The sequence below is a fragment of the Miniopterus schreibersii genome (assembly GCF_964146895.1).
Source record: "Miniopterus schreibersii genome assembly, chromosome: 11".
NCBI classification, from domain to species: domain Eukaryota; kingdom Metazoa; phylum Chordata; class Mammalia; order Chiroptera; family Miniopteridae; genus Miniopterus; species Miniopterus schreibersii.
In genome coordinates this window covers 35,968,104-35,994,834 of record NC_138111.1, presented here as the reverse complement: position 1 = coordinate 35,994,834, position 26,731 = coordinate 35,968,104, and the positions used below count along the sequence as shown (strand labels likewise).

At 39.9% G+C, this 26,731-nt stretch overlaps 1 protein-coding gene across 2 annotated transcripts in view; it reads left to right on the top strand.

Annotated features, from left to right (window-relative positions):
* The window catches only part of PCSK5 (proprotein convertase subtilisin/kexin type 5), a 383,530-nt gene that overhangs the window by 244,772 nt on the left and 112,027 nt on the right, over nt 1–26,731 (top strand). Inside the window, exons 15-21 of one of the 2 annotated variants that reach the window (XM_081151681.1) lie at nt 1,644–1,746; nt 3,435–3,628; nt 6,554–6,638; nt 10,042–10,139; nt 10,556–10,685; nt 11,060–11,175; nt 19,060–19,259. In XM_081151681.1, coding sequence (XP_081007807.1) covers nt 1,644–1,746; nt 3,435–3,628; nt 6,554–6,638; nt 10,042–10,139; nt 10,556–10,685; nt 11,060–11,175; nt 19,060–19,175 — 842 coding nt within the window. In that variant the 3' untranslated portion in view covers nt 19,176–19,259. Of the gene's footprint in view, nt 1–1,643; nt 1,747–3,434; nt 3,629–6,553; nt 6,639–10,041; nt 10,140–10,555; nt 10,686–11,059; nt 11,176–19,059; nt 19,260–26,731 lie in introns of those variants that run through there. The other variant, XM_081151682.1, reaches the window with a different exon arrangement.

Here is a 26,731-nt window from a genome sequence, read left to right as displayed (position 1 = left end):
ATTAAATACAAATATCTTTTACCCATTCTATTCAAAGTGGCAGCAATTTCCTTATTTATAAGAACTCTTTGTATGTTATTGCCTCTCATGCTGTCTCTCATTTGCTGAAAACATTTTCTCAATTATCACTTCTCTCTGAAATTTGGTTTTTGTTTTGTGTTGTGTTTTAAAAGAAAATTGAAGGATAGGGTTTACATTTTCAGATGTTTGTGATTTTTTTTTTTTTAAGAAGTTTTATCCTTTAAAATCAGCTAAATATTCACCTGCATTTTTTTGTAATCTCTGATTTTTACATTTAGCCATTAATTCATCTGGAACTTACTTTGGTTTATGATATATAGTATGAAATGAAGTTCTGTTTTTTCAAAGCTGACGAATATCATTGGCTGTGTTACCATCCTTTTTTAATAGTTTAGGATCTTTCCTTTATAACAATATTGTTAAGTTCTTATGCCAAGGTCCCTTCTGGTACCACATTTTTGGGTTTATCAATCTAATAATTCTTAGACCGGTAGCACCCACACTTTTTCATTTCATGATATATATTTATTATCTGTTGAATATCTGCTGCTTGTTTTCATAGGAATTCCTAAGTACCCCTTTAAAAATCCCGATGGAGCCCTGGCCAGGTGCTCAGTTGGTTAGTGTCATCCTGCACCCCAAAAGGATGCAGGTTAGCCCAGGAGGTCACAGCTCTGTCCCCACTAGGGGGCGTGCAGGAGGCAGCTGATCAATGACCCTCTCTCATCACTGATGTTTCTATCTCCCTCTCCTTCTTTCTGAAATCAATAAAAATATATATAAGGTTGCGGGTGTGTTCAATTGAGCAAAATGTCTATAACTACCCCCGTCATTAGAAACCTTTTCATCAGTCACCAAATAGTTCCATCTTTCTGAAATGTTTTTCTGACTATGCATTCTCTCGTTCTGTACCAACGAATACATAACGAGATATTAGAAACCTTCATCCCAGGTCTGGAATTCTTTAAGTTTCATCGCATTTTAAAAATTTATGTGTAGTTTTCTTTTGTTGGGTTGCCCATTGGCCTGTGGGTAGGATGCAATTTTAAATCTATTATCTGTGCCTAAAGTACCTGCTTTGTAAGACTAGATGTTGATAAGCTTGTGCCAGATGCCATAACGCTTTTTCTTGCTAGCTTAGTATCTCAGAGGTATTCAGTGGCTTTAATAACCTTGGAAAAGACAGGCAATCTGGTCCAAGCACTGAAGAATAACCTTTTTTTTTTCCTTTTCTGTCAACAGCTTAACTTCTCTCTTTTTTTTCTATAAATCCAACATATTTATCATTATGCATGTTTAATTGTGGTCAGTTTTTTGCATTTACTACAGTGACATTGTCCATTTGAATCCTGAAATATTTGTTTTCTCCCACAAGGCAGCCATATGTGCTTTGAAGACCAGTCCATGACTAGGATTTACATTCTTGATACTTAAGTAATTGAGGTTTTCCCAAAAAAAGTCAAGAGTTCATCTCTGAGCTTACAGCCACATTGAGCATTATTCCTCCACCTTAAACTCTCACTGCATAAGAAAAGAAAAATCTTATTTTATACCAAACTCAAGGTAAAGCCAACCTACTTAAAATCATTTTTCTAAGTGTTGTTCTAATTTCTTCTGGAAAGGTCCCTGCGACCCTGAGTGCAGTGAAGTCGGCTGTGATGGGCCAGGACCAGACCACTGCAATGACTGTTTGCACTACTACTACAAGCTGAAAAACAACACGAGGTAAGAGAGGCCAAGTCACAAGCCTGCAGCATCCGGGGTATTCCCGGAGTTCCCCCAGCGTCACTGTGGGCCAGGCATTAGGTCCTGTTCCCCCAGCAGGACCTAAAAGCACAGGAAATGTGCTGCTGCACAAGCCCACTGCCTCCTTGTGTAATTCAAAATGTGAAACCAACACTGAATTACAAAATGTACCTAAAGGAATTGATTCATGTGAAATATGATGTTGGGGGGAGAGCTCCCAGATACCCTGAACCACCAGAAAGACATACAGTGGGCCCTTGAGCAAATTAAGCCTGAAACATTGCTGGAGGCAAAATGTCAAAACTGAAGCTGTCCTACTTTGGGCACATTGTGAGAAGGCAGGGTTCTTGGGAAAAGACAATGATGCTGGAAAAACAGAAGGCAGCAGGAAAAGAGGAAGACCAAATATGAGATGGATGGACTCCATAAAAGAAGCCATAGCCAGGAGTCTACGGGAGCTGAGCAGGGCTGCTGAGGACAGGACATTGTAGACTTCACACATTTACAGAGTCACCAGGAATCGGCTGAGTCACCAGAACATAATCGATACATGCTATGAAACCTGCAAATGTCTTTTCTCACATTTGGTAGGATGGTGGGGAGGAACGAGCTACGCACATGCCTGGTCTTCCCCTCCATACTTTTCCATCCTGCTGATGTTTGATTCCACAGCTGCATTTTCTCTCCATGAAAATGCCAGTGCATGGGCCAAATGGAAGCTTTCCCACATTTCCCCATGTGCAAGCCCTCCATGTGGCAAAGGTGCTGGTCCCTGTTCCCCCTCACTGATCTCTGGGCACCAAGACGGACCTGCTTTGACCCTGTGCCCTTGGCTTCTGCCTCGAGCTCTGCAGATGTGTGTCTGAGGTCAGTGACTGTCCCAAGAGGGGCCATGACTCACATCCTTGCCACCTCTCCCCTCTCCCTCCTCCTCCAGGCGAAAACTCACTTTAGGGAGCTCACTTGTGGCAACTCCACACTCCAGTCACCCAGACAGACACAGACACATTCCAATTCCTGTTTACATCCTTGCTGGAATTTAAATTCCTTAAAGGAAAGGCCCTTGGCTACTCAGCACCTCTATTATCTCCTAGACTTGTTAGCAAAATGCCTGCCATTTAATTGGTACTTGGTAAATATTTGTTGAATGAATAAATAAAGCCTTGTCCTTCAATTAAACCTCTAAAAAAAAAACACACTTCCATGTTTACCATAAGCCAACATAAATTTAAATATATTTAGATTAATTTAGACAACAGCATGTAACCACCACCCACACACAATCCATATGACAAACACACAAAAATAGAAGGAGCCCCTTATGAGTGACCTTTTTGCATAAAATCTTGCTTCCCACATATTTTCCCCTCGACTCACTGCCATACGCTTCCTCCTGAGACTCAGCTTCCAACCGCCATCCCCTTACAGAGCTAGAACCGCGCTGGAAAGGGGTTTGGGCCAGGCCGCGCCTTTGTGGACGCCGTGTCGTGTCGCTGCTTTGCTGGTCAGCACCCTGCAGGAAGCAGCTGCCACCAGCAGGACGGGGCCCCTGGCGATGGGGTGACAGACCACCATGGTTTAAAAAGGGCCTTGAGACCGAGGACAGCTGCTTGCCCAGCCCCTCGAGGACCCGGTCCTGGTGACACCGCCCTGCTCTCTCCTCGCAGGGTCTGCGTGTCCAGCTGCCCCGCCGGCCACTACCACGCCGACAAGAAGCGCTGCAGGAAGTGTGCCCCCAACTGCGAGTCCTGCTTCGGCAGCCACGGCGACCAGTGCCTGGCCTGTAAACATGGCTACTTTCTGAATGAAGAGGCCAACAGCTGTGTTACTCACTGCCCTGACGGGTCCTACCAGGACACCAGTGAGTTGATTCCAAATATTTGGGTTTTAGAGAACAAATGTCAGGTTTTTATTAGAGTGACCTTGGGAGGAACACTCTTCCTCTATGAAATCTAGGTCTTGCTTAATATCAGCCAGGATCTATTTTTTCTAAGAGAATAATTTAGAATTGTTTTGAAGAAAAGAATTTATGTAAAAAAGGCCTGTAACTGTGTTGGGCGGGGTCCTCGAGTCTGTATCAGATTTAGTGACTTGCTAGGAGTTCCCACAAGACTCATCATATAGCTGTGCATAGAATTCAGTTATGATTAATTACTGCAAAAGGATGCAGAAAGGAAAGGTTCATGGGACAAAGTCCATTGGAAACCAGGCCCAAGCTTCCAGGAGTTTTCTCCCAATGGAGTCACACAGGATACATTTAGTTTCCCCAGTGACAGTTTGTGACATGTGTGAAATGTAGTCCACAGGGAACCCCCTTAGGGACTCAGTGCCCGGGGTTGTTATTGGGGTTGGTCATGAAGGCACCCCCTGCTCAGCCCTTACTAAAATCCCAGACTCCTAGGAGGAGAGCAGGGGTTCGGTGTAAACCAGACAGTTCGGGCATTGTGAGACTCTTATCTGTTAGGATGGTGGAAACCCTCCTGAAATCCAAGTTCCCCGCCTTGCATACCGACCTTATGAGCAGGCTTTCAGGAGACAGCGACCAGGCCTGCTCTTTTCTGCACACTAACCAAAGGAACCAGGGCGGTGTGATACCAGATATATTTTTCAGAGTTTAAAAAACGACTTTCATGTAAGTGAAGAATGAACACATGCCAAAGACACTTAACCCATTAATGAGGGAACTGCAGGGTAGCAAATGGGCTCAGAGACTATCGGGTATAGTCCACTAGGAAAGGGGTTCTTCTTCAAATGGACAGATATCATTTGCAAGTTTACCAAACAAAAATCTGTAAACTAACATGTACTGCACAGAGGTTGGGGCCTAATTAGCTGTCATTAGTAAACAGACAAAAGTACACCCTCTAGAGAATTAAATAATCCTTGGCATGCCTACCTGTTAGTGCTCTGCTATGGCCTTGAAAAGAGCGGCAGGTATCTTTTTTTGCTTTATTTCTAAATTCTCGATCATTTGTCTTAAGGGTATCACACTGTGGTGTCTGATGACACTAACATGTCATGTTTTTGCACAACGTAAGAGACAGGAAAACCCAAGTGTAAAGGAACAAGGGTTGTGTTATTTAAAAATCAGGCAAGAATTCTGAAGTGAATACTCTTGCTTTTTAAGAAGTCAAATTCTTGACTCACAGGTAGGTGGTTTTGTGTGGTAGATGGGGTTAAGCTGAGAGAGCTTAACCTTCGGAGCAATGGGTAGGGATTCCCCTCTAGCTTTTTTTCCCCCCCAAGATTTGGAACATGAGCTACAACTTGATGGAGGAAGGAGAAAATGGAAGTGGGAGGTAGAATAAGAGATCCACAGAAGCAAGCAGTATTCCTTGAAGAAGAAAAAATACTATCCAGAAGGCTGAACCTTGAAAAAGAAATTTTGTTCTAGATGGTGTATAACAGGATCAAGATAACAGAGTCCGTTCTTTTTTCAGAACCTGGCAGCAGGATAATTAAGGAAGGCTGTTCAAACAATTACTTTGCTGATAAGAGTGGTCTGTGCATCGCTCCCCTATGTAATTGCCTTTTGTTATAGTTTCCTCTTTAAATATGTTCATTTGCCTACAACTTAGGGATCATGACTAATAATAATTACTGCTAGCGCCTTTACAGTGCTTTAAAGTTTATATGGTTCCCTTGAATAATTTCATTTTGGCCTCAAGACAAGCTGAGAGGGAGGCATCATTGTAATACGCATTTTTTAAATGGAAGAAGACAGACCCTGAACTTGCCAGGAAATGCTAAAAGCAGAATGCAAACCTAGGTCCTCTGACTTCAGATCCTATGCCATGTCTAGTATTCTTGGTGACACAGGTGGGAGAAGGGGGAGACCATGTGGTAACTACCAGAAGGTTGTAAAGGACTTTATATTTTATACTGAGTGGCTTAAGAAGATGGACCTCCAGGAGTTCCTTACAGGGATCATTAAAGCAGTGTTTCTCTGCGGAACCCTGAAGACCAACAACATTTCAAGAGCAGATAGAACAAAGCTTCATTCAGTTCTACACATACATGTGGTTAGAATCTACTTGCATCTCAGAGAAGGTATTAAGTCTCCAGAAAATTTCACCTAAGTAACAGGCCTTAATATAACAAATCATCGTTTTTCACTATGGAGCAATCATTTATTTGCCTTTTTTTTTCCCTAATGGGGACCTGTGTTTGGTATTAAAAAGGAAAGCCAGTATTCACGGTATATTTGTTCAATCCAATACATTGCTATTCTCCAGTACACAGATGTTATCTGAAATATAATATATCAATTCCACAGCCACTATAAAATACAAGACACTGTTCTAGACCATGCAAGAAATAATCCTTACCTTGCAATCTTAAATGTAGGTTCTCTTTTATAGTAGAGTTCATCAGAGTAGTCTTAAAAGCTGTGAGCTTGGGGGTCTGTCTTTCCTTTCCCCAGCCACAGGCATTGCTTCCCAACCCTCACATGGTGGCATTGCCCCAGCTTCATTAGTGGGATTTTCATTGTTGGAAGTTGGGAGGGAAAAAGCCAATAAACTATTCAACTAAGAATTAAGTGGGCTGTAGTTCTCTTGTCTGCAAAATGGTAGATATCTCTAAGGTATTTGCCAATGCTACAATTCCTACCTGTATTTGCTTTAGCAAATGATAGCAAATGTTGACTAGGGGGTTTTTCCTGCAATTTTCTGCTCAAGACCATGTGTACTATAGCATACGTTGCAAACATCGGAAATCTCCACATGCTTCTATAGAATCCAGCTGACCAACTGATTTATAACCTTGTTGTTGTTTTTTCTAACAGAGAAAAATCTTTGCCGGAAGTGTAGTGAAAACTGCAAGACATGTACTGAATCCCACAACTGTACAGAATGTAGGGATGGGTTAAGGTAAGACAGTGAAGGGCTGTGTAAGTAACACAGGGCGCTTCCCAATATAAATACCCTCTCACCATCACCCTTGGTTTCACTCCCATCCGAACACCTGACTGCTATTTGCATTATCTCCACCATCATATGTGAAAAATTGGATGCCATCTTGGCTAAGGAAGGTTTATAAATGAAATAAGATGGCTCAGATACAAGTAAATAAAAATGGCCATTTGAGAGGCTTTCTTCATACTTTTTAACTGGCAGTGTGCCATTCAAAGATTACTGTAGTTAATACCAATGAGTTACATTTAATCCCCGATTGATTCCTTTGGTGGTCAGAAACTATCCCCGTATCTTTATTATTTCTCACCATATAGCCAGTCATTCTCTTATCTTAAGAACCTCAGGCTTGGTTCCATTACGCCATCATCTGCACACAAATTTAACACTAGATATGTTTTCCTTGAGTGGAGGACTTGCTTATAGCTAAAACCAGATACAGCAGGTCCTCAAATAACTTGCTTCTATCAATTAGCCTATGGTAAAGTTGGTTTTGTTATACATCGTCTCACTTAAAGTCTCCGAACCTATTGACAACATTAAGTGAGGACTTACGTAGTTGGTAGATTCTGTAAGAGAGCAATAAGCAGCTCAAATGAATTAGGTCGTCTCTCGATTAGAGAAGGTGAAACCATCCTGTGCTGCGTGAGGAGCTGGACTGGGCTCGATCCCTTCCAAGTGTTGGTGGTACCTCTCTTTCCACCTTTGATCAGAGGTGAAATAAGCAGGGACAGGCAGGTAATTCTTCACATTAGTACTATTGCAACATCATTTTTACTTTTCATAAATGCATTCACTGTTAGTTTGCTTAGCACCTTTCATCCCAAGACAGTCTTGACAAATATCGGTCTTGTCAGCCTAATTCTTTTTGGAGAAGGAGCATTGGTATAATAAAAAGAAGGAATGCTGTTTATCAGCTCTGTGACCTTAGCCAGGTCACTTAGCCACTCTGAGCCTCAATTTTCTCATCTATAAAATGATAACCCCTATGCTCTGGATTATGATACGGATTAGCCATGATAACATTTACAAAGCACTTAGTCCAGTATCTGACACATAATTGGTCCATGAGAAATAAAACATTAAGATTATTTTCTATATTTCTTAGGGAACGTTTTATAGAATAAGTTAACCAGTGCTCTCCAATAGAAATGAGAGCCACATCAAAAGAAGTAAAAAAGATACAGGTGAAATTTATTTAGATATTGAAATGATAATATTTTATTAAATCAGTATAAAAGACTCTTAGTGAGATACTTTACATTCTTTTGTTGTTGTACCAAGTCTTGGAAATCTGGTCTGTATTTTACCCCTACCTAAACTAAACCACATCTCAATTCAAACAATAATTTTCTGATCTGTATTTAGATTTTATAAAATTTAGTTGAAGTAGCTGAGTTGTTCCACACTTACTTGAAATTTTGCCAATAACTGAACTAAGTGCCAATTTGTAAAATTTAGACTATAAAATCCCATTCCTTAGCCACGCTAGGAGCCACCAGTGCCTGAGCAGGTGGGACAGCCCAGGGCTAACCTCACGGGTTTGTCACAGACGGAGCGCAGGCGTGCAGGACCAGGCCCATTCCCCCGGCCGCCCCTGATTTGGGAAGCAGAAAGCTTGGGGTTTGCAGTGACCGCTCTCTGCTGCGCGTCCCCCTGAGTTCATTCCCCGAGTTCATTCATCTGGCCTGTCTCCTGCTGGGTCAATGCCAAGCTTTGATAAGTTTTGCGGTGGTCCTGTTTCCTCCCACAAAAGGATCTATTAGAGGCAGTGTCCTTTTTTCCAGCTCTACAGAAAGGGAAGGAATATTCTTTTAAACATTTTTTGTAGTCCTTACCCAAGGATATGTGTGTGTTTTTAAAATGATTTTAGAGAGAGAGGAAGGGAGAGAGAGAAAAACATTGACGCGAGAAACATCAAATGGTTGCCTTCCTTACACGCACCTACTGGGGATCGAACCGGCAACCTTTGGTGTATGGATGACGCTCCAACCGAGCCACCCAGCCAAGGTGGAAGGAATATTCTTTTTAAATTACACCTCTCTCTGGCCAGTGAGGATACCGATGAATGGAGAACACTTTCATTTATGCTGCCCTCAGTCTCACTGAGGCTCCCTATATTTTCCTCAGGGGCTTCTGGGTTGACCACTTTGCTCAAGACCTATAAATTTTTTAAATAGTGGCTAAGAGCAGGCATGGAAAAATATCTCTGCATAAACTACTAGGAGGAAATGGATTCAGATGTTAATAGGACTGTTTGGGATTCTTTTTCATCTACTTTGGTTTTGTGCTTTCCAAATTTCTTTACTGAAGTAAATTTTACTCTGTGCTTTTATATGGATTATACTAATTTTACAAAGTCAAAGAAGATGTGAGTTGGGGCAATATAAAGAGTTTAAGAAAAGAGAACATTTGACCCTGTTGCTTAGATATCCATCTTCTAGTATCGTCTGTTTGGTGACATAGGAGTACATGTCCTCCCTGGCTCCAGTCACACTATTTAGTTACTAAGTGAGTAATATTTGCATATTAAATAGTGAAAATTCTATTAATTTATTTTGAATTTTAAGACTCCACCTGTAGACTATAAGAAATACCACAGCTGATAGAATTTAGGAGAGTGAAAAAAATAGATTCCTTATTTGACATTCTATCAACTCATTAACTACTAGGTGTGCTAGGTAGAGAAAATGTGGTACAGAGAATGTCTAGAAACACTAAATAGTAATATAACTAAGAAAAGTTGAGAGGTTTGGGGAAGCAGCAGTATAGATAGGTGATATGCTAAATTATTCATTACAGTTTAAAATAAATCAAGAAACAGAGGCAAAAGCATATTAAAATTCTGTTGTGGGAGCCAACAAAAACTAAAACCAGAAACACTTAAAAACAACAACAAAAAAGCTACTCCTGGGAGTTTAGACAGGAATGGTTGTGCCCTATAATTCAGTTATAATTCATTTACTGTGTTCCTACTGCATTTATAATTATGAAACTTTTAAATGTATTATGTAGTAGGTCTGGATATCAGGGAATTGTTAGGCACATTATTAGGTAATGTGATTGTTTTGTTAATAAAATACTTTTTAAAACCTCTGGGTTGTCAGATGTGTCTAACAGTTCAGAGGACTAGCCCCAGAGCTTACAGCATGTGTATGTGACACAGACAGCATTATAATAAGGCAGAGAGAGGCACCGTAGCGTTGAGAGGGAAAAAATAGAAAGCACGAGGGCTATTTCCCCTGCTCTGAAGCTTTGCCAAATCCACAGGTCTCTGGGGGAGGCTGTATTTGTTACATATGAAATTGGGGAGTCCTTACCTCTTTGCCTTGATCACAGCAGTCTGTGTCTATGTCTTCAGCCTGCAGGGATCCCGGTGCTCCATCGCCTGTGAGGACAGACAGTACTTCAATGGCCAGGATTGTCAGCCCTGTCACCGCTTCTGTGCCACCTGCGCTGGTACCTCCTCCCCAGTCCTTTTGTTAATTCCTCTGTATCTGGTCTGGCTTTTGTTTATCTGTTTTTAGCCGTCACTCATGCAAACCCACTTGATACTTCAAAGTAACTGCTGGAGAAGCATATTTCTCTTCCGATAATCATGCACGTGTTCTCATCGAAAGTCAGTCCTTGGTATCCTATCCTCATTGAGAAACCTAAATACCCCAGTGAGAGCTCCTTCTCTTTCCAACAGATTTGATGCTTTTGGAAAACGAATTCAATTTAAAATGGGAGGGGGGTGTTCTCCCAAAGAATGTAAGAAAAAGCACAAATGTTAAATTATAACAATTAGTGGCATTTTCCACAAACTGTGTGAGAAGCAGCCCATCTTGCAACTTCTGAGGTTTTCTGTTTCCTGGGTTTGTCTTGCTGTGAAGGGGCAGGCGCTGATGGGTGCATTAACTGCACGGAGGGCTACTTCATGGAGGATGGGAGATGTGTGCAGAGCTGTAGTGTCAGCTATTACTTTGACCACTCTTCAGAGAATGGACACAAATCCTGCAAAAAGTAAGTGGATCTGCCCCTCAAGCTCTAGCATTTGGTTACTGGGTTCCTTATTTGACTGACTTCATAAATAATATGAAACTTAGAATTATTAATGATAAAATTAGGTTCAAACATTACTGCCCTGCAGCTTTCACCCAGTTTGTCTTTTGATATATATTTTTTGCCTCAGGCGTACTTTAAAACCTTTAAAATCACACTGTCTACCTGATAGGTTTTCTTTAATGTTGCCAAACCTAGCAGTTATTTTAAGAAAAGATTCTTGTGTCATCTTCAAAGAGAAATTTAAGTTTAAGACATTAAGAAGTTGATAGTAAGTACATCTTTTCCTGTGCCTGATGTGTGAAAGGATGATAAGTTCTATGTGTTTTTCCTAGATGTGACACCAGCTGTTTGACGTGCAATGGTCCAGGCTTCAAGAACTGTACGAGCTGCCCCAGTGGGTATCTCCTAGACTCAGGAATGTGTCAGATGGGAGCCATCTGCAAAGACGGTGAGTACAACTGCTCATTTTCATCTTCTGAACAGTGTGATCTTTCTACTTGAAGGCCTAACAAGATATTTCCACTTAAAAAAAAAGAAAGAAAGAAACTATCAGGCATGTGTCAGCTAGGCCATTCCTGATATGACTTTGGCATTGATTCCTCTTGAACTTATGCTTTTAGTGGGTTTTGCTTTGGTTTTAGGGATATTTTTAATTGCAAGAAAGAATAAATCACCCACTGGCTAAGACATCGCCAGTTAAACTTTAGAGTTTTAGATGCACAGCAAAACTGAACAGAAAGTACAGAGAGTACACATATATCCCCTGAACTCAGGCACATGCACAGCCTCCCCCATTATCAATATCCCACACCAGAGTGGTGCATTAGTTATAGCTAATGAACCTACACTGACACCCCATTACCACCCAAAGTCCACAGTTTACATTAGGGTTCCCTCTTGGTGTTGTATGTTCTATGGGTTTGGACAAATGTGTAATGATGTGTAGCTACCATTTTAGTATCATACAGAACAGTTTCACTGCCCTAAAAATCCTCTGTGCTCCGCCTATCATCCTTCCTTCCCCCCAACCCCTAGAGACCACTAGTTTTTTTACTCTATAGATTTGCCATTTCCAGAATGTCACATAGTTGGAACCATATAATATATAGCCTTTCTAGTTAATTTTTGATGTATTTCCCATCATTTGCCATATATACATGGAATTTTGTATCCTGCACTAAGCATTAGATATAAACATAATTCTATGTTTTTAAAATCTTTAGAAACTTCATTTTTAATAACAGCAGAATTTAATTTAGAGATACCAATTTATTGCTATCTATTAGTTGGATTGTTTATAATTTTGATATGTAAATACCAGCCAAATGCTTTCTGAATCATTCATTAAGCCCGGAGGACAAGAATTAATGACAGAACCAGGTAATTTTGGTCCATTTTTCTTTCTTTGCACCAGTGGTTTTCAGCCAAAATGCTAGGACCCCACAGCTTCCTCAGAGATTTAGAATGAATTGGTCTTGTGGTTGTAGCCTGAGCATGAATATTTTTAGGAGTTTCTCAAGTGTTTCTAATGCACAACCAGGTGTGGGAACCTCAGACTACTCCATGCCCCCTACAGTTTGGCAGATGCCAAATTCCCTCATTTCTCTAGTCTTAGTTTTCCTACCTATAAAATGAATGGCTTTAAATTATTCTAACTCCAACATTTTGTGAACTGTAGCTCTTATTATAATTCACACTGAGGGGGCTATAAAATTTGTGCCTAAATTTTATGCAGACAGTACATATCAATGATGTAGGAAGAAATGATTTTGAACCATTGTTCTAAATATCTTTAAATTGTTATGAAAATAGAAAAAATTTTTTAAATGTATGCATCTGCAACAATCTTACCTGGCAAGATTATTCCCCTGGGTTTATTCTTTGTCTTCCTTTGAATGGCTCCTCTTCTAGAAATTGACAGGGGACAGAACAGTGCTATGGTTGGGAGAATGTGGATCCAGGAGTCAGAATGCTGCTGTTCATATCTGGGGTCCAGACCTTGGGCAGGTTATGAATTTCTATGTGCCTCACTTCCCTCATCTGTAAAAATGAGGATAATATTACTGACCTCGTATGGTTATTCCACAACTATTAGGAATCTCAAAAAGACTTCACAAAGAACTGGGCATGCAGTGGCACTGACAGAACATCATTTATGGTCTCGTTTCCATGGAGCTTCATAGGTGACTTTGCATCTTCATAGCTTTTCTGATGTATGACGGGTCTGGCAGGTGCAGGCCAGACCCACTCAGGCTCTGTGTCCAAGATTTTCTTGACCAGACCTGATTCTCACCACACAACACTGGGGTGAGAGGATTGGGTGATAGATCCCCAGGACACCATGTAAGTATCACTTTTTAATTACCACCAAGTGCTCTTTACCCTTACTTAAAAACAGGGTTCCCCTATATCTGAAAATGACCTGAATTTTCATAAGTTCATAACCTAAAAATGGAGGAAGGTTTGTTTTTTTTAAGTGATTTACCAAGGAGATCCACTGTGACTTGAAAATTTCACTCATAGCACTTGATACCAGCCACTTCAAGGTTTGTGACGCTTTAACTACTTTCATAAACCATGATATGCATGGGATAAGTTATGCCACATTGGTAAAGTGGAGTGTCAGGATTGTGGGCAGTAGTGGAAAAGGAACAATAATTTGCAATGAGTCCATTTTCGGGTCAGTTAAAGAAAGAGTCTTGAACTTCTGGGCAAGATGGCAGAGTAAATAAACACTGCTTACCTCCTCCCACAACAACATCAAAATTACAACTAAATTATAGAACAACCATCATTGAGAACCACCTGAAGACTAGCTAAACTGAACTGCTATAACTAAAAGTATAAAGAAGCCACGTTGAGACTGATAAGAGGGCTGGAAATACGGAATGAGCAGGTCCCACGGACTCATGGCATGGCGACTATGAATCAGGATGAATATCTTGGCTTTGGAGGTCTGCCCTAAGGAGTGACGATCCCAGTCCAGGGCACTAGTGCCAGGAAGAAAAGTCCCCATAACATCTGGCTATGAAAACCAGTGGGGATTGTGTCCAAGAAAGACAATGGGCTGCTAGATACCTAGGTGCTGCAGACCTCAAAGCACCTAAGCACAAACTCAATAGCTTACAACCTCGCTTGCTTTGAGCTCCACTGCAGGGGAAGCTCTGTCTGGGGATGGAAGTGCTGGCATATGCTGTTGAGCCCTCCCCCTAACCCAGGCTCAGGTAGGCTCCAAATCTGAACTCTCCATTAACCTAAATAACACTGTTTGCCCTACTCTGGTGATTCCATGGGACCCCACCTAACTCACACACCCAGATCGTACCTCTTTCAGCAACTTTCTACAAAAGCGGCCTGTCTGGATTGCACTCCAGACTTTCCTGAAATTTTTCAAAGGTCCACAAGCCACAAAGCAGCAACAGCTAGCCACGACTTGCCCTCTTCCTCTTGCTAAGCAGGCCCAAGCCCAGCACAAGTGGCAGCCAGCCTTGGTTCCCAGCATAGCCTCTCCCAGGCACCTCCAAGCCCAACACAGGTGGTAACCGACTGCAGATCACTTTGTAGCTTCTACCAGGTGGCCCCAGGCAGTGACTGAAGTTGGTCTATACCAGAGCCTCACCCAAGAGGCCCCAGAACCAACATACCCAGTGGCCAGCTTCAGACCATACCGGAGCAACACCCAGCCAGCTCCTCAAAAGACATTTCCAAAGGGCAGACATCGCAGGCACCAAAGCCCACTAAAGTAACTCCCTCTTCGTGAGATCAGCCTCCACACAACAAATTGTCAGTGTCATCATGGCCAGTCCTCACAGCCATTCAGCCTGAGATCAGTCCCACCCACTGATATGCCAACAGCAATCAAGACTCAACTATAATAGGAGGTTACACAACCAAATGGAACCAGGCTCAAGTAAACAGGAGACTGCGACACTGGGTCCCACAGGATACCTACTACATAAAGCCACCCTGCCAAGACTGGGAAAAGTAGATGTACTTAATATGTAGAAATAAACACATGGAGGTAGCCAAAATGAGGAAATAAAGCAGCATGTCCCAAATGAAAGAATAGGACAAAACTCTAGAAAAATTAAATGAAATAAAGGCAATTTACCAAATACAGTCAAAACACTGATTATAAGGATGCTCAATGAACCTAGGGGAAGAATAGATAAACTCAGTGAGAACTTATTCAAAGAGATTGAAACCACAAAAAACTTTTCTGAGATGAAGAATACATTAGAGGAAATCAACAGATTAGATGAAGCAGAGGATCAAGTCAGTGACCTAGAAGACCAGGGAGCATAAAACACCCAATCAGAAAAGCAAAAAGAAAAAATTTTAAAAATGAGCATAGTTTAAGGGACCTCTAGGACAACATCAAGCAAACCAACGTTTGCATCATATGGGACACCAGAAGGAGACGAGAGCAAGGGATTGGAAACCTATTTGAAGAAATAAGGATTGAAAGCATCCCTAACATGGTGAAGAAAATGGACATACAAGTTCAGGACGCACAGAGAGTCCCAAACAACATTATCAGTAAATACTACAACAATTATATGCCAAAAAATTGGACAACCTGGAAGAAATGGATAAATTTCTAGAAATATACACTTTTCCAACACCAAAGCAAGAAGAATTAGAAAATGGGAACAGACCAATCACTACTAAGTAAATTCATCAGTAATCAAAAAACTCCCAATGACAAAAGTCCAGGACCAGATAGCTTCACAGCTGAATTTTACCAAACATTCAAAGAAAGAATTAAACTACTTCAAAAAATTGAAAAGGCTCCCATTGCCCTGATTCCAAAACCAGGCAAAGACATTACAAAAAAAAAAAAAATTATAGACCAATTTCCCTGATGAACATAGATGCAAAAATTCTCAACCAAATAAAAGCAAACCAAATTCAGCAATACATTAAAAAGATCACAACCATAATCAAGTGGTATTTTTTCCTTGGGTGCAAGATTAATTTGTGAGTATTAAAACAATGATATACCATAATGATACACCAAATGAAGGATAAAAATCATATGATCATATCAGTAGATTCAGAAGAAGCATTTGACAAAATCCAGCATCCAGTTATGATTTTAAAAAAAAACTTAAGTAAAGGCCATATATGACAAACCCAGACCTAACATCATACTTAGTGGTGAAAACCTGAAAGCTGATTCTTTAAGAGAAGGATATGTACTTCCACCACTTTTATTCATCAGAGTATTGTAAGTCATAGCCACAGCAATCAGAAAAGAAATAAAAGTTACCTGAATTAGATAAGAAGTAAAAATTGTCATTATTTGCAGAGGACATTACACAACATAGAACCTTAAAAAATATATTATAACTAATTTTGTATTGTGCTACTTTACTGAATTAATTTATGTTCAGAAATCAGTTACATTTTTGTACTCTAATAACAAACTATCAGAAGGAAAAATTTAAGAAAATCCCACTTACACTTACATCAAAAAGAATAAAAAAAATACTTAGGAATAATTTAACCAAGAAAGTAGAAGACTTGGCTTTGGAAACAATAACACACTGAAGAAAGAAATTGAAGAAGATATAAATAAATGGAAGTATATACCATGCTCATGGATAGAAAAAATTAACATTGCTTTGGGTAGTATGGACATTTTTACAATCTACAGATTCAATGCAGTCCTTACCAAAACACCAGTGGCATTTTTTACAGACTAGAAAAAATAATCTTAAAACTTATATGGAACTACAAAAGACCCTGAATAGCCACAGCAATCTTGAGAAAGAACAAAGTTGGAGTTATCATGCTACGTAATATCAAACTATACTACAAGGCTATAGTAATTTAAAAAGCATGGTATTGGCATAAAAACAGACACATAGATCAACAGGACAGAATAGAAAGCCCAGAAATAAACCCACAGCTACATGTTCAATCTATGACAAAGGAAGAAAGAATATACAATGGGGTAAAGACAGTCTCTTCAGTAAATGGTGCTGGGAAAACTGGGCAGACACATGCAAGAGAATGAAACTGGATCACTTTCTTATACCATATACAAGAATAAACTCAAAATGGATTAAAGACTTAAATGTAAGACCCAAAGCCATAAAACTCCTAGAAGAAAACAGACAAGAAAGTCTTTGACACTGCTCTTAGGAACTTTTTTTTTCTTATCTCCTCTGGCAAGGGAAACCAAATTAAAAATAAACAAATGGGACTACGTCAAACTAAAGAGTTTTTGCACAGTGAAGGAAACCATCAAAAAATGAGATGACAACCTACTAATTGCCAATAACACATCTGATAAGGGTTAATATCCAAAATATATAAGGAACTCATACAACTTAACACCAAAAAAAAAAAAAAAATCTGATGGAAAAACTGGCAGAGGACCTGAATAGACATTTCTCCTAAAAGGACATCCAGATGGCCAATAGACATGAAAAATGCTCAACATCACTAATCATCAGGGAAATACAAATAAAAAACACAATGAGATAGCCATTCTGACAGGTGTGAGGTGCTATCATCAATAAGTGAACAAACAAGTGTTGGCAAAGATGTGGAGAAAAGGGAACCCTCATGCATAGCCACTATGGAAAACAGTATGGAGGCTCCTCAAAAAATTAAAAATAGATCTATATGACGCAGCAATTCCACCTCTGGGTATTTATCTGAAGAAATCCAGAGCACTAATTCAAAAAGATACATGCACCTCTATGTTAACTGCAGCACTATTTACAATAGCAAGCTAGGTGTCTACCAATAGACAAATGGATAAAGAAGATGTGAGATACACACACAGAATGGAATATTACTCAGCCAAAACAAAAAATGGAATATTGTCATGTGCCATGGATAGACCTAGAGGGTATTAAGTGAAAGAAGGCAGACAGAGAAAGACAAATACCATATGATCTTGTTTATATGTGGAATCTAAAACAAAATAAAGGAACAAACAAAACAAATTCCTAGCTTCAGGAAACAAATTGATGGTTGCCAATAGGGAGAGTTTGGGTGAAAAAGATAAAGGGATTAAGAAATACACATTGGCAGTTATAAAACTAGTCACGAGGCTGTAAAGTATAGCATAGGGAATGTAGTCAATAATATTGTAATAACTATGTATGGTGTCAGGTGGGTACTAGACTTACTGGGGTGATCATAAAGTATATAAATGTCTAATCACTATGTTATTCACCTGAAAGTAATATAATATTATATGTCAACTCTAATTAAAAAATAAAAGGGAATGATGACCACAGATTTTAGAGAGTTTACGTATAGAAATGAAGGAAAATAAGCACATGGCAGATCCAAGAGAATCAGAAATACTCTCATTCTGAAGAGTGATGGGTTCATAGATGGTGAGAGTATTGTTATGCTTTCACATGTTAGATATGCTGTGTATGTCTCAGATATTACATATTACAATTATAAAGACCATTAAATTCATAGGGGGTGGGGAGCAAAAAACAGAAAAAGTATTAATGGCTCACTGGGCTTTTCATGTTTCAAATCACATGGCAATGGCATTTAAGGATGTGCTATTTATTCTTTTTCAACTGTCATATTTCAGTGATTCTAAGACATACCTCTTTTACATTTTATCATCTCTGAAATCAGATGCATCTTACAATTCATGGCAGCTTACAACTGCTTTTGACCAGGCAGGTTGATGTGACATAGTTGTCATTGTCTGTGAATATAGTCACAGAGATGTCTAGTCAAGTGAGAAACGTGGTTACTACTTCTCATGTTGAATTTAATTACAGCTCAAAATTGCTTTAAAAAATTAAACTGTTCAATATTTAAAGGAAGAGTTTATTCCACAGAAACAAAACAGCATGTGATATAAGGTTAACAAATACTCTCAGTGAGCATAAAATGGGTAAGTGAATATTGTTTCATCGTTTAATAAGAAGCACTTTTGTCTTGGTAGTACTTAAAATAGCGGTGCATCTTAAATCCAGTGTCTTAGAGTCAGTGAAATATAGTATAAATGACTATTCCTCTCTGTTCTAGGTAATTCTAAAAATAAAATTCCTTGCTTATATTATTGATTTCTAATTTATTCTTTTTCTAATCTTTTTTTTTTTTTCCTTTCACAAATGGATACCAATCACATTTCCCGTTGGACTGCAATCTCTCTCCTTGAAAAACAATGCTGTTGCCTGAAATCACTTTGGGTGGACCAAATTTCCTCCTTGTTGACTGCTCCTGAATGATCTCTTCCAACCCCCTAACCTGCCTCTCTGGCCAATCAAAACCTTCCTCATGTGTGTACATCATGCTGCTCTGGTCCTCAATCCCCCCTCTCGCTGACTTCCCGGAAAAGCAACGGAAGAGTCCTGGGCGGAAGGAGGCTTCTGTATGCTAGTGAAAAAGAACAATCTGTGCCAGCGGAAGGTTCTTCAACAACTTTGCTGCAAAACATGTACATTCCAAGGCTGAGCTTCCATCCTAGATTTCTTTGTTCTTGTAGACTTATAGATTACTCCATATTATTATTAAAAAGGAAAAAAAAAAAAGCAAAAAAAAAAAAAGCAAGCCACCTCTCTCTTTCTTGCTTTCTTTTTTTCTCTCTCAATCTGTGCAGGGAGATGGTGAACTGTTTTGTCAGAACTTAAATGGAAAAAAAATAATAAACCTACAACAAGCCTACCTTTTTATAACTGGGTGTTTAGTACTAAACAGCCAGAACCACAGAGACAGTATTGTATGACCAAAGCATTTGATGCCAAAATTTGACGTTAAAGTGATGATTTGATTTCCTGCCCTGGTTTTGAAGGTCCATTTTTTTTCCCGTTTGCATTTACTTGCTTGTTTTCCCTTTGAGACGCCTAAAAATACCTTTCAAAAAGTCACAAGAGTAGACATAGATCAAAATGAAACAAAAAGCTCTTGCATTAGTCATGTTTCATGCTTGAGTCCATCACTGGGGGAAATGGTAGGAAACTGGACCTAAGGGCATTAGACCATCCCGCAGAGTTGTGTTCAGAGTCGTTTGTCTTAGTTTTTTGCAGTTGAACACTGATCCTTTCCACACAAAATTTACTTCATGCATTATGTGGTTTTGGCATTGTACTCACTTGATAAGTCTGCTCCACTGGTTTCATCAGATAGACTTGCTGCTACTGGCTTTTCCATTGTAGACTGGGTGACTTTACACACGGCTGGTCAGGTGGGACTGCACTGCATAGTCAGATTGGTGATGGACAGAATGCAAAGTTACACAAAACGGCTGAGACGGACCCAGCTCCCCAGAATCCAGAGTGTTCACTTTGTAGACCCTGCACAATCTCTTGGTGCTATCTAGCCAGTATCCCCATAGCATTTTTTAAGGGCCACCAGAAATTCCATTTGTTGTGGTGGGAAGCATTTTGGATGTGATGCAAGAAATTTCTTCCTGGAGTCAAAGGTTTCTAAAAGGTCCTGTATTTTTAAGAAATGGAATGGATTTAAATAATATATAAGCTTGTGCCCAAGTTGGCCGGGCAACGTTTTTCAATGGTGCTTATTAAAACTTTTTTCATCTTCTCGTTTTCAGAAAATAAAACTAGAAATTGAATATGGGCGGCATGATTGTACCCTCCTCGTTCTGTTATTTCCCCACTCCTCTGTCCCTCTATAACTGTGCTGTGATACACCTGTATACTGAATGTCATTGAGATCCTCTGTTTTCTTGGAAATATCTTCACTGGTTTTCTATGACTCCCTAAACACATCCTGGAATCTAGCAGACTGAATTATGAGCAAACTGTTTTGAATCAGTGGTCAGAAATTTGGAAGCCTGATAGATCATTTTACCACTTCTGAGTTTCTGTTTAGGAGAAGATAGACTGATACCAAGTTTCCTCATTTTCCATATCAAAACTCCATTGGTGACCTCATTTGCTTCAAGAGTGACCAGCCATCTTACAGACTTTATTTTTACTTCCAAGATGTCACTGGCCTCACAGATGAGAAGAGGAATGATATCAATATAGATTATCCTAGGAAAGAGCTGGGAAGTGGATGCTAAGGTCCCCATCTAAGCAACGAGTTAGTTAAAAAGCCTACCTTGACAATATTCATTCCTAGACATCCTACCCAAAGTGAATAATAGTCTAATGACCCTCTTAATTTGCACATAATGAGTCACAATGATTCATAAGTAACTAGGGAATCAACTGATTTGCTGAGCAATTTTCCCCTTCATAACAATGCAGGCCCTCCTGACCTGGAGAAGGCAAGTTAATCCTAGATATGGCATCTGGAGTCTTACATTTAAAGGCACAGTCTTTAAGTGGCACAGTCTTTAAGTGGACAAATGTAAGTGTAACCTAAGCAAGGTCAATCAATGGGGAAACCAGATTGGCCTGCAAAGGAATCCATTTAACTGAACCATCCAATAATATTTGAGGCACAAAAGTTACTATGATAGGAAAGATAAAAATGATGTCTGTGTTCTTAGACAAATAACCATCAATATGACAGCCAAATTCATTGGGGTCCACCAAAGTGTGTTCTATTTCCCACTGACCATGCAGGCGCACATTGTGGAAATAGTGGTTAAACTACTAGTGTGTTACTGCCTCGTTTATCTACAGAATATTATTAACTAGAACATAATGCTTTCAAAGTTTAAGTTAATGTTATATATTATGTATAAATATATATATTCATAATGAGATATATGTAATGGATAGTACAAAGTTGGGAGACTTAACAAATGCTCTAACCTTCTAGAGACAAAAGTCCTATCTTCTGTTCTCTTTTGTCCTTTTATTTTTAATTAGTGATCCATTGTTAAATCCAAATCCACTTTTACTGAAAAATACTGTACATGTGTAAAATGTTCAGTTGTTTTTTTGTAAAATATAGTAGAATGGTTGTAATTGATACTGGCCAAAATCAATGTTATTCCATATTTTATTTTTTCTATTAAATTAACCTAAGTTCCTGTTTATTTGATCTGTCCATACCCATGTGTAAACATCTCTGAAAGGGTAAGGTAATGAGAGACTTCTCTGTTTCCACATAGAAGCTGAATATGAAGGAAAGGGCAGAGGGGAATGAAGTAGCTAAATAAAGTTGGAAAGAAAGGGCGAGTAGAGGTGGGAATTAAAAAGGGGAAAAGTAACTGCAATACAAGAAAGGAACAGTTTAGGTTTGGTCATCAATGCATTTCAAATTCCATTTTTAGAAAGGCTGCAAAAAAAATCTATAAAAGCTTGGTATAGTTTCTATTGGATTGTGCAGATACCATGTCCATGTATGGGCCATCTGGGCCCGCTCTTTCCCTGGACTTCCAAGGGTGTGGACTACGGCACTCTCACCGGTGATGTATGAGCTGGGGACCAAGGGGCTGGGTACAAGCTGGTGGTGAATGTGAAAGCTGTTAAAAGATGGCCCTGTACAATTTAATGATATCCTATATAAAATCGACAGTAGCTATATCCCTGAAAGATACATGGATGTCTAAAATAAATCCCCAGTACACACCATGAGGTAGGACTAAATAGTTAGCAAAAAGAAAGAAGAAACAACAAAGGATTATAGATGTGCTTGAACGCTGCTTGAGTTGCAGTCTTAGCCTTGAAGATTCAATGCCCTGTCTTCCGGGAAAAGAAATGAGATCAACAAAAGCAACAAACAAATTGAGTTCCAATTAGTTTTAAAGATCTGGAGATACAAGGTGTAAGAGTGAGCCTCTGCTGTTGTGAAGTCCCATTAGGGGGATGAGAAACTAATCTTATCGATCATTGATAGAGTGTGTATGCACTGATGTAAACATGTCCTCTCTTAATTAGCTCGAAAGCTCTAAAGCAGAGGTACATGTATTATCCTGTTTACCAATAAGAAAGCCGAGGCCTATGGACTTGAAATAAATTGAGGTTCCATAGCCAGACTCTAAATAAATAAGTAAATAAATAATTTAACAATAACAATTAACAGTAAGTAGTGAAATCTAAATCTGAAATGAATGGGACACTAAGTCACTAAGTTCAGAGACGCAGAAATTCCTTTGAACTGACCGGTCGAGGTGAGTTTTCTAGAGCAGGTGAAACTAGCACTGGATCTTGGAGGGTGGCAGGAGTGTAAGAGATGTTAAGGGAAGCAAGTGAATTGTTTTAATGGTTTTAATCTAATTAGTTCATGGCTACAAAGGACAGTGAGTCAACATTTGATGGGTTAGTCACGAAGAATCTACGTTTTTGCACTTTGCAGAAGACAAATAGTGTTCCCGCTGTCTTCAGCCCCCAAACCCGTGGAAGACCTTGCTGAGCACACTGTCCTCTGTGAGTTGATTGGAATTTTCTTCTTTCCAGCCCAGCGCCGGGCTTTTACCATCACACTCCTGATTTCACTCAGACTCACTGTTTACCACCCAACAGTCTATGCTGAGTGCTTAGTAGAGAAGGGGAAGTGGTTGTTGTAGCAACTACTGAATTAAAGTTTCTCAGTCAAGTGATCAGCACTTTGGGCACATCTGAACATGGAAATATGTGACACCGCACCCCCCTCACGTAAAAGGAATATCGTGCAGCTCAGGCAGAGGTGGGCGTGCATTCGTAACTGTTCTCCCATTCTCACTCAGCTTCACACAAAGGGCAACGACAGACAGCAGCCTGACGAACATGAAGGAAACGGGGCAACCTGAAACCGGCCTGGCCAGATCAACACTCCCTCCTTTCATCCGTTAATACAAAACAGGGCGCACAAAGGCCAACTGTAGCTTGACCTCACCTGGCCCCAAATTCAATAAGTGTCAGTGACAGAAAGTATAAACCTGCTTCTCTTGCCTGGTTGACATCTATTTCCAAATATTATTTTTTGTTGCTAACCCATAAAATCTGAAGTTCGCAGCAGAATACTTTGGAGCCATTGACAAATTTAGCCGAGCAGAGCCAAGATGGACTTAATTTCACCGTGGCTCGTTAGAGCTCCCTGGCACCTAGAAATGGGCCTGTGATCCATATATCATGTCCCTTCTCCATCATGTGAGTTGAAAACCTGACCCAGAGTCAATTCTTAAGCAAGAAGGATGCAGTTGTGCAGCATCACTAAGTCTCAGAGGGCCAGTCTGGGCCTGGGAATGCCAGCAGTTCTTTCCCACTCTCTACCTGCAAGGGCGAGAGAGGGACTTGACTATCTTTTTTTTTTTTTTAATTTATCTTTATTGTTGAAAGTATTACAGATGTCCCCTTTTTCCCCCATTGACCCTTTTTACCCCACCCCCACCCCAGGCCTTCACCACACTATTGTCTCTGTCCATGGGTTATGCATATGTGCATATAAATCCTTCACTTAATTTCTCCCCACCCACGCCTTCCCTCTGAGATTCATCAGTCTGTTCCATGCTTGTGTGTCTCTGGATCTATTTTGTTCAGCAGTTTATTTCATTCATTATATTCCATATATAAGTGAGATCATGTGATATTTGTCTTTCTCTGCCTGGCTTATTTCACTTAGCGTAATTTTCTCCAGGTCAATTCATGCTGTCCCAAAGGGTAAGAGATCCTTCTTTACAGCTGCATAGTATTCCATGGTGTAAATGTCACACAGCTTTTTTATCCACTCGTCTACTGATGGGCACTTGGGCTGTTTCCAGATCTTAGCTATTGTAAACTGTGCTGCTATGAACATAGGGGTGTATAATCCTAAGAAACTAGGACATGACTATCATGTTACTGAAGGGTTTTCTTACAAAGTTTTCTCTCGAAAGGGTCATTGTTTAAGAGTCGTGTTTCCTTTTTGCAGGGCCACATGTCAGGCAACAAAAGATATTTTGCATCCCACTTCCTAAAAATTTCCAGAAACATTCCCTGAGGCCTGAATTATAAGACCTTTTTGCATTTTAGAAAAGAATACATTATTTTAAGACGACCATGTTTTAAGGCTGACTGACTAAAATGGCTGTATTTAATTTGCCCCCACAGAAACCAGAAGTCTATAGAAATTGGCTTTCTGATGCAAGATTCACAGCTAGTAAAGAGGTTGCTGGGATTCAAGCCCATAGAGTCAACCTTCTGCACAACACTACTTTTTAAGAATGCCAGAGAAAAGTCTATATTACATATGTTATAAGGCAGGGGTAAGAGTCTTTTCCAAGTGCAGAGAGAAAGCACACTGTATCCCTGGACTTGGGTTTTTCTCCTTATGAGCTCAAATTAATGCTTCCATAAATAAACATTGTGTTCCTGTCATATACCAAGCTCTGGGGTAGTTCTTGTCCTCTTCAAGATTACAGTCTAATGGGGGACAGACACAAAAACACATGGCTATAATATGAAACTATTTAAGTGCCTTAAAGGGGGCATAACAAATATTGTTGTGAGTTCAGAGGAGGAAGCTCACTTTACCAATTAAGTACTAAAGGTCCAAAAGCTTTCCAAGGGCATCCAAAAATAGCTTGAAACAAAAATAGTTGCCTCCACCCTGGCCGGTGTTGCTCAATGGTTAGAGCATCGCCCCACAGACCTAAGAGTCACAGGTTCAATTCCTGGTCAAAGGTACATACCTGGGTTGCAGGTTCAATCCCGGGCCCCTGCCAGGGTACATGTGGGAGACAACCAATTGATGTCTCTCTCACATCGATGTTTCTCTCTCACACCCTCCCTCCATTCTACTCTCTCTAAAAATCAATGGAAAAAAATACCCTCAGGTGAAGATTAACAAAAAAAGAGTTGCCTCTAAAATGAACAGATATTTTAAATATCTACAAAATGCAACATGTCAAACTAGTCAATTGCAACTCCACTCCAAAGGAGTCACATACAATTAAATTTAAGGTAGAGTAAATATGAGTTTTAATCTGTTTGATATGACGTAGGACCTATGAGGTAGGAGAACCTAGGTTCTGTTGAGATCACAATATAACTCTGCAGAGCAGGGAGAAATTCACTAATCAAGTTGAGACTTGGGGGATTATATTTATATATATTCCTGATCTCTTTCCTCAAGAGTCCCACTTACAGATTCAAATAGCTACTTGACATTTCCCTTCAGATATCTAACAGGCATTTCAAAATTAACATGTCCAAAAGAGGCATCAGACTTACCAATCCCCTAAATATTACTATCACAAATGTCTGCCATCACAGTAAAATGGCATTACAATTCATTCACCCAGTTGCTCAAGCCCAAAACCTAAGATTAATCTTTTTTTGCCCTCAAATTCAATCTATTAGTAAGGTCCCATTAACCACACCTCCACCATGTATCTCTAAGTGGTCTACTCCCCACTTCATAGTTGTAATTCTGGGTCAAACCACCATCCTCTCCATCCTGGACTGCTGCAGGAGCCTCCTAACTAGGCTCCCTGCTTTTCTTCCCCTCTTTTCCCCTCTCCTCCCTTGTCCATTCTCCACATGGATAGCAGAGTGCTATTACAAATACAAAATCAGATTTTGCCCTTGCCTATTCCCTCAGAATAAAATCTGACCTCCTTAACTGGGATCTTCTGATCTCTTCTCATGCCCCTTTCCCCCTTGCTTGTCATGTTCTAGTCCTGCCAACTTTCTTTTTGTTCTTCAAACACAAATAACTTGTTTGTGCATCAAGACCCCTGCTCTTCACATGGCTGGTTTCCTTTCATCCTACAGGTCTTAATTCAAAATCCACTTCCTTGCAAAGCAGCTCCCTCCACCACTCACTCTATACCTGCCCACCTTTTTTTGGTCTTTTCATTGCACTTTACACAACATGACACTCTATGATTCATTTAGTTGTTGGTTGTCAGTCTCTCTCACTACATCAGCACCATGAGAGCTGGGGCTTTGTCCGCCCTGTTCACAGCTTATCTTATATGTCTAGCATAGTGCCTTGCTTAGTAAATATTTGTGGAATGAATGAATAAAAAGACCTAAGGCAGAAATGACATTTGACCTGAGTCTTGAAAGATAAGCGAGAATTTGTAAGTCAAAGAAGCCACGTTGAAGAAGGAATCTCGAAAGATAAAACCTGTACAAAAACACGACTATCAAAAGGCTTATGAACTGAGACGGCAGGGAGCGGGCAGGGTG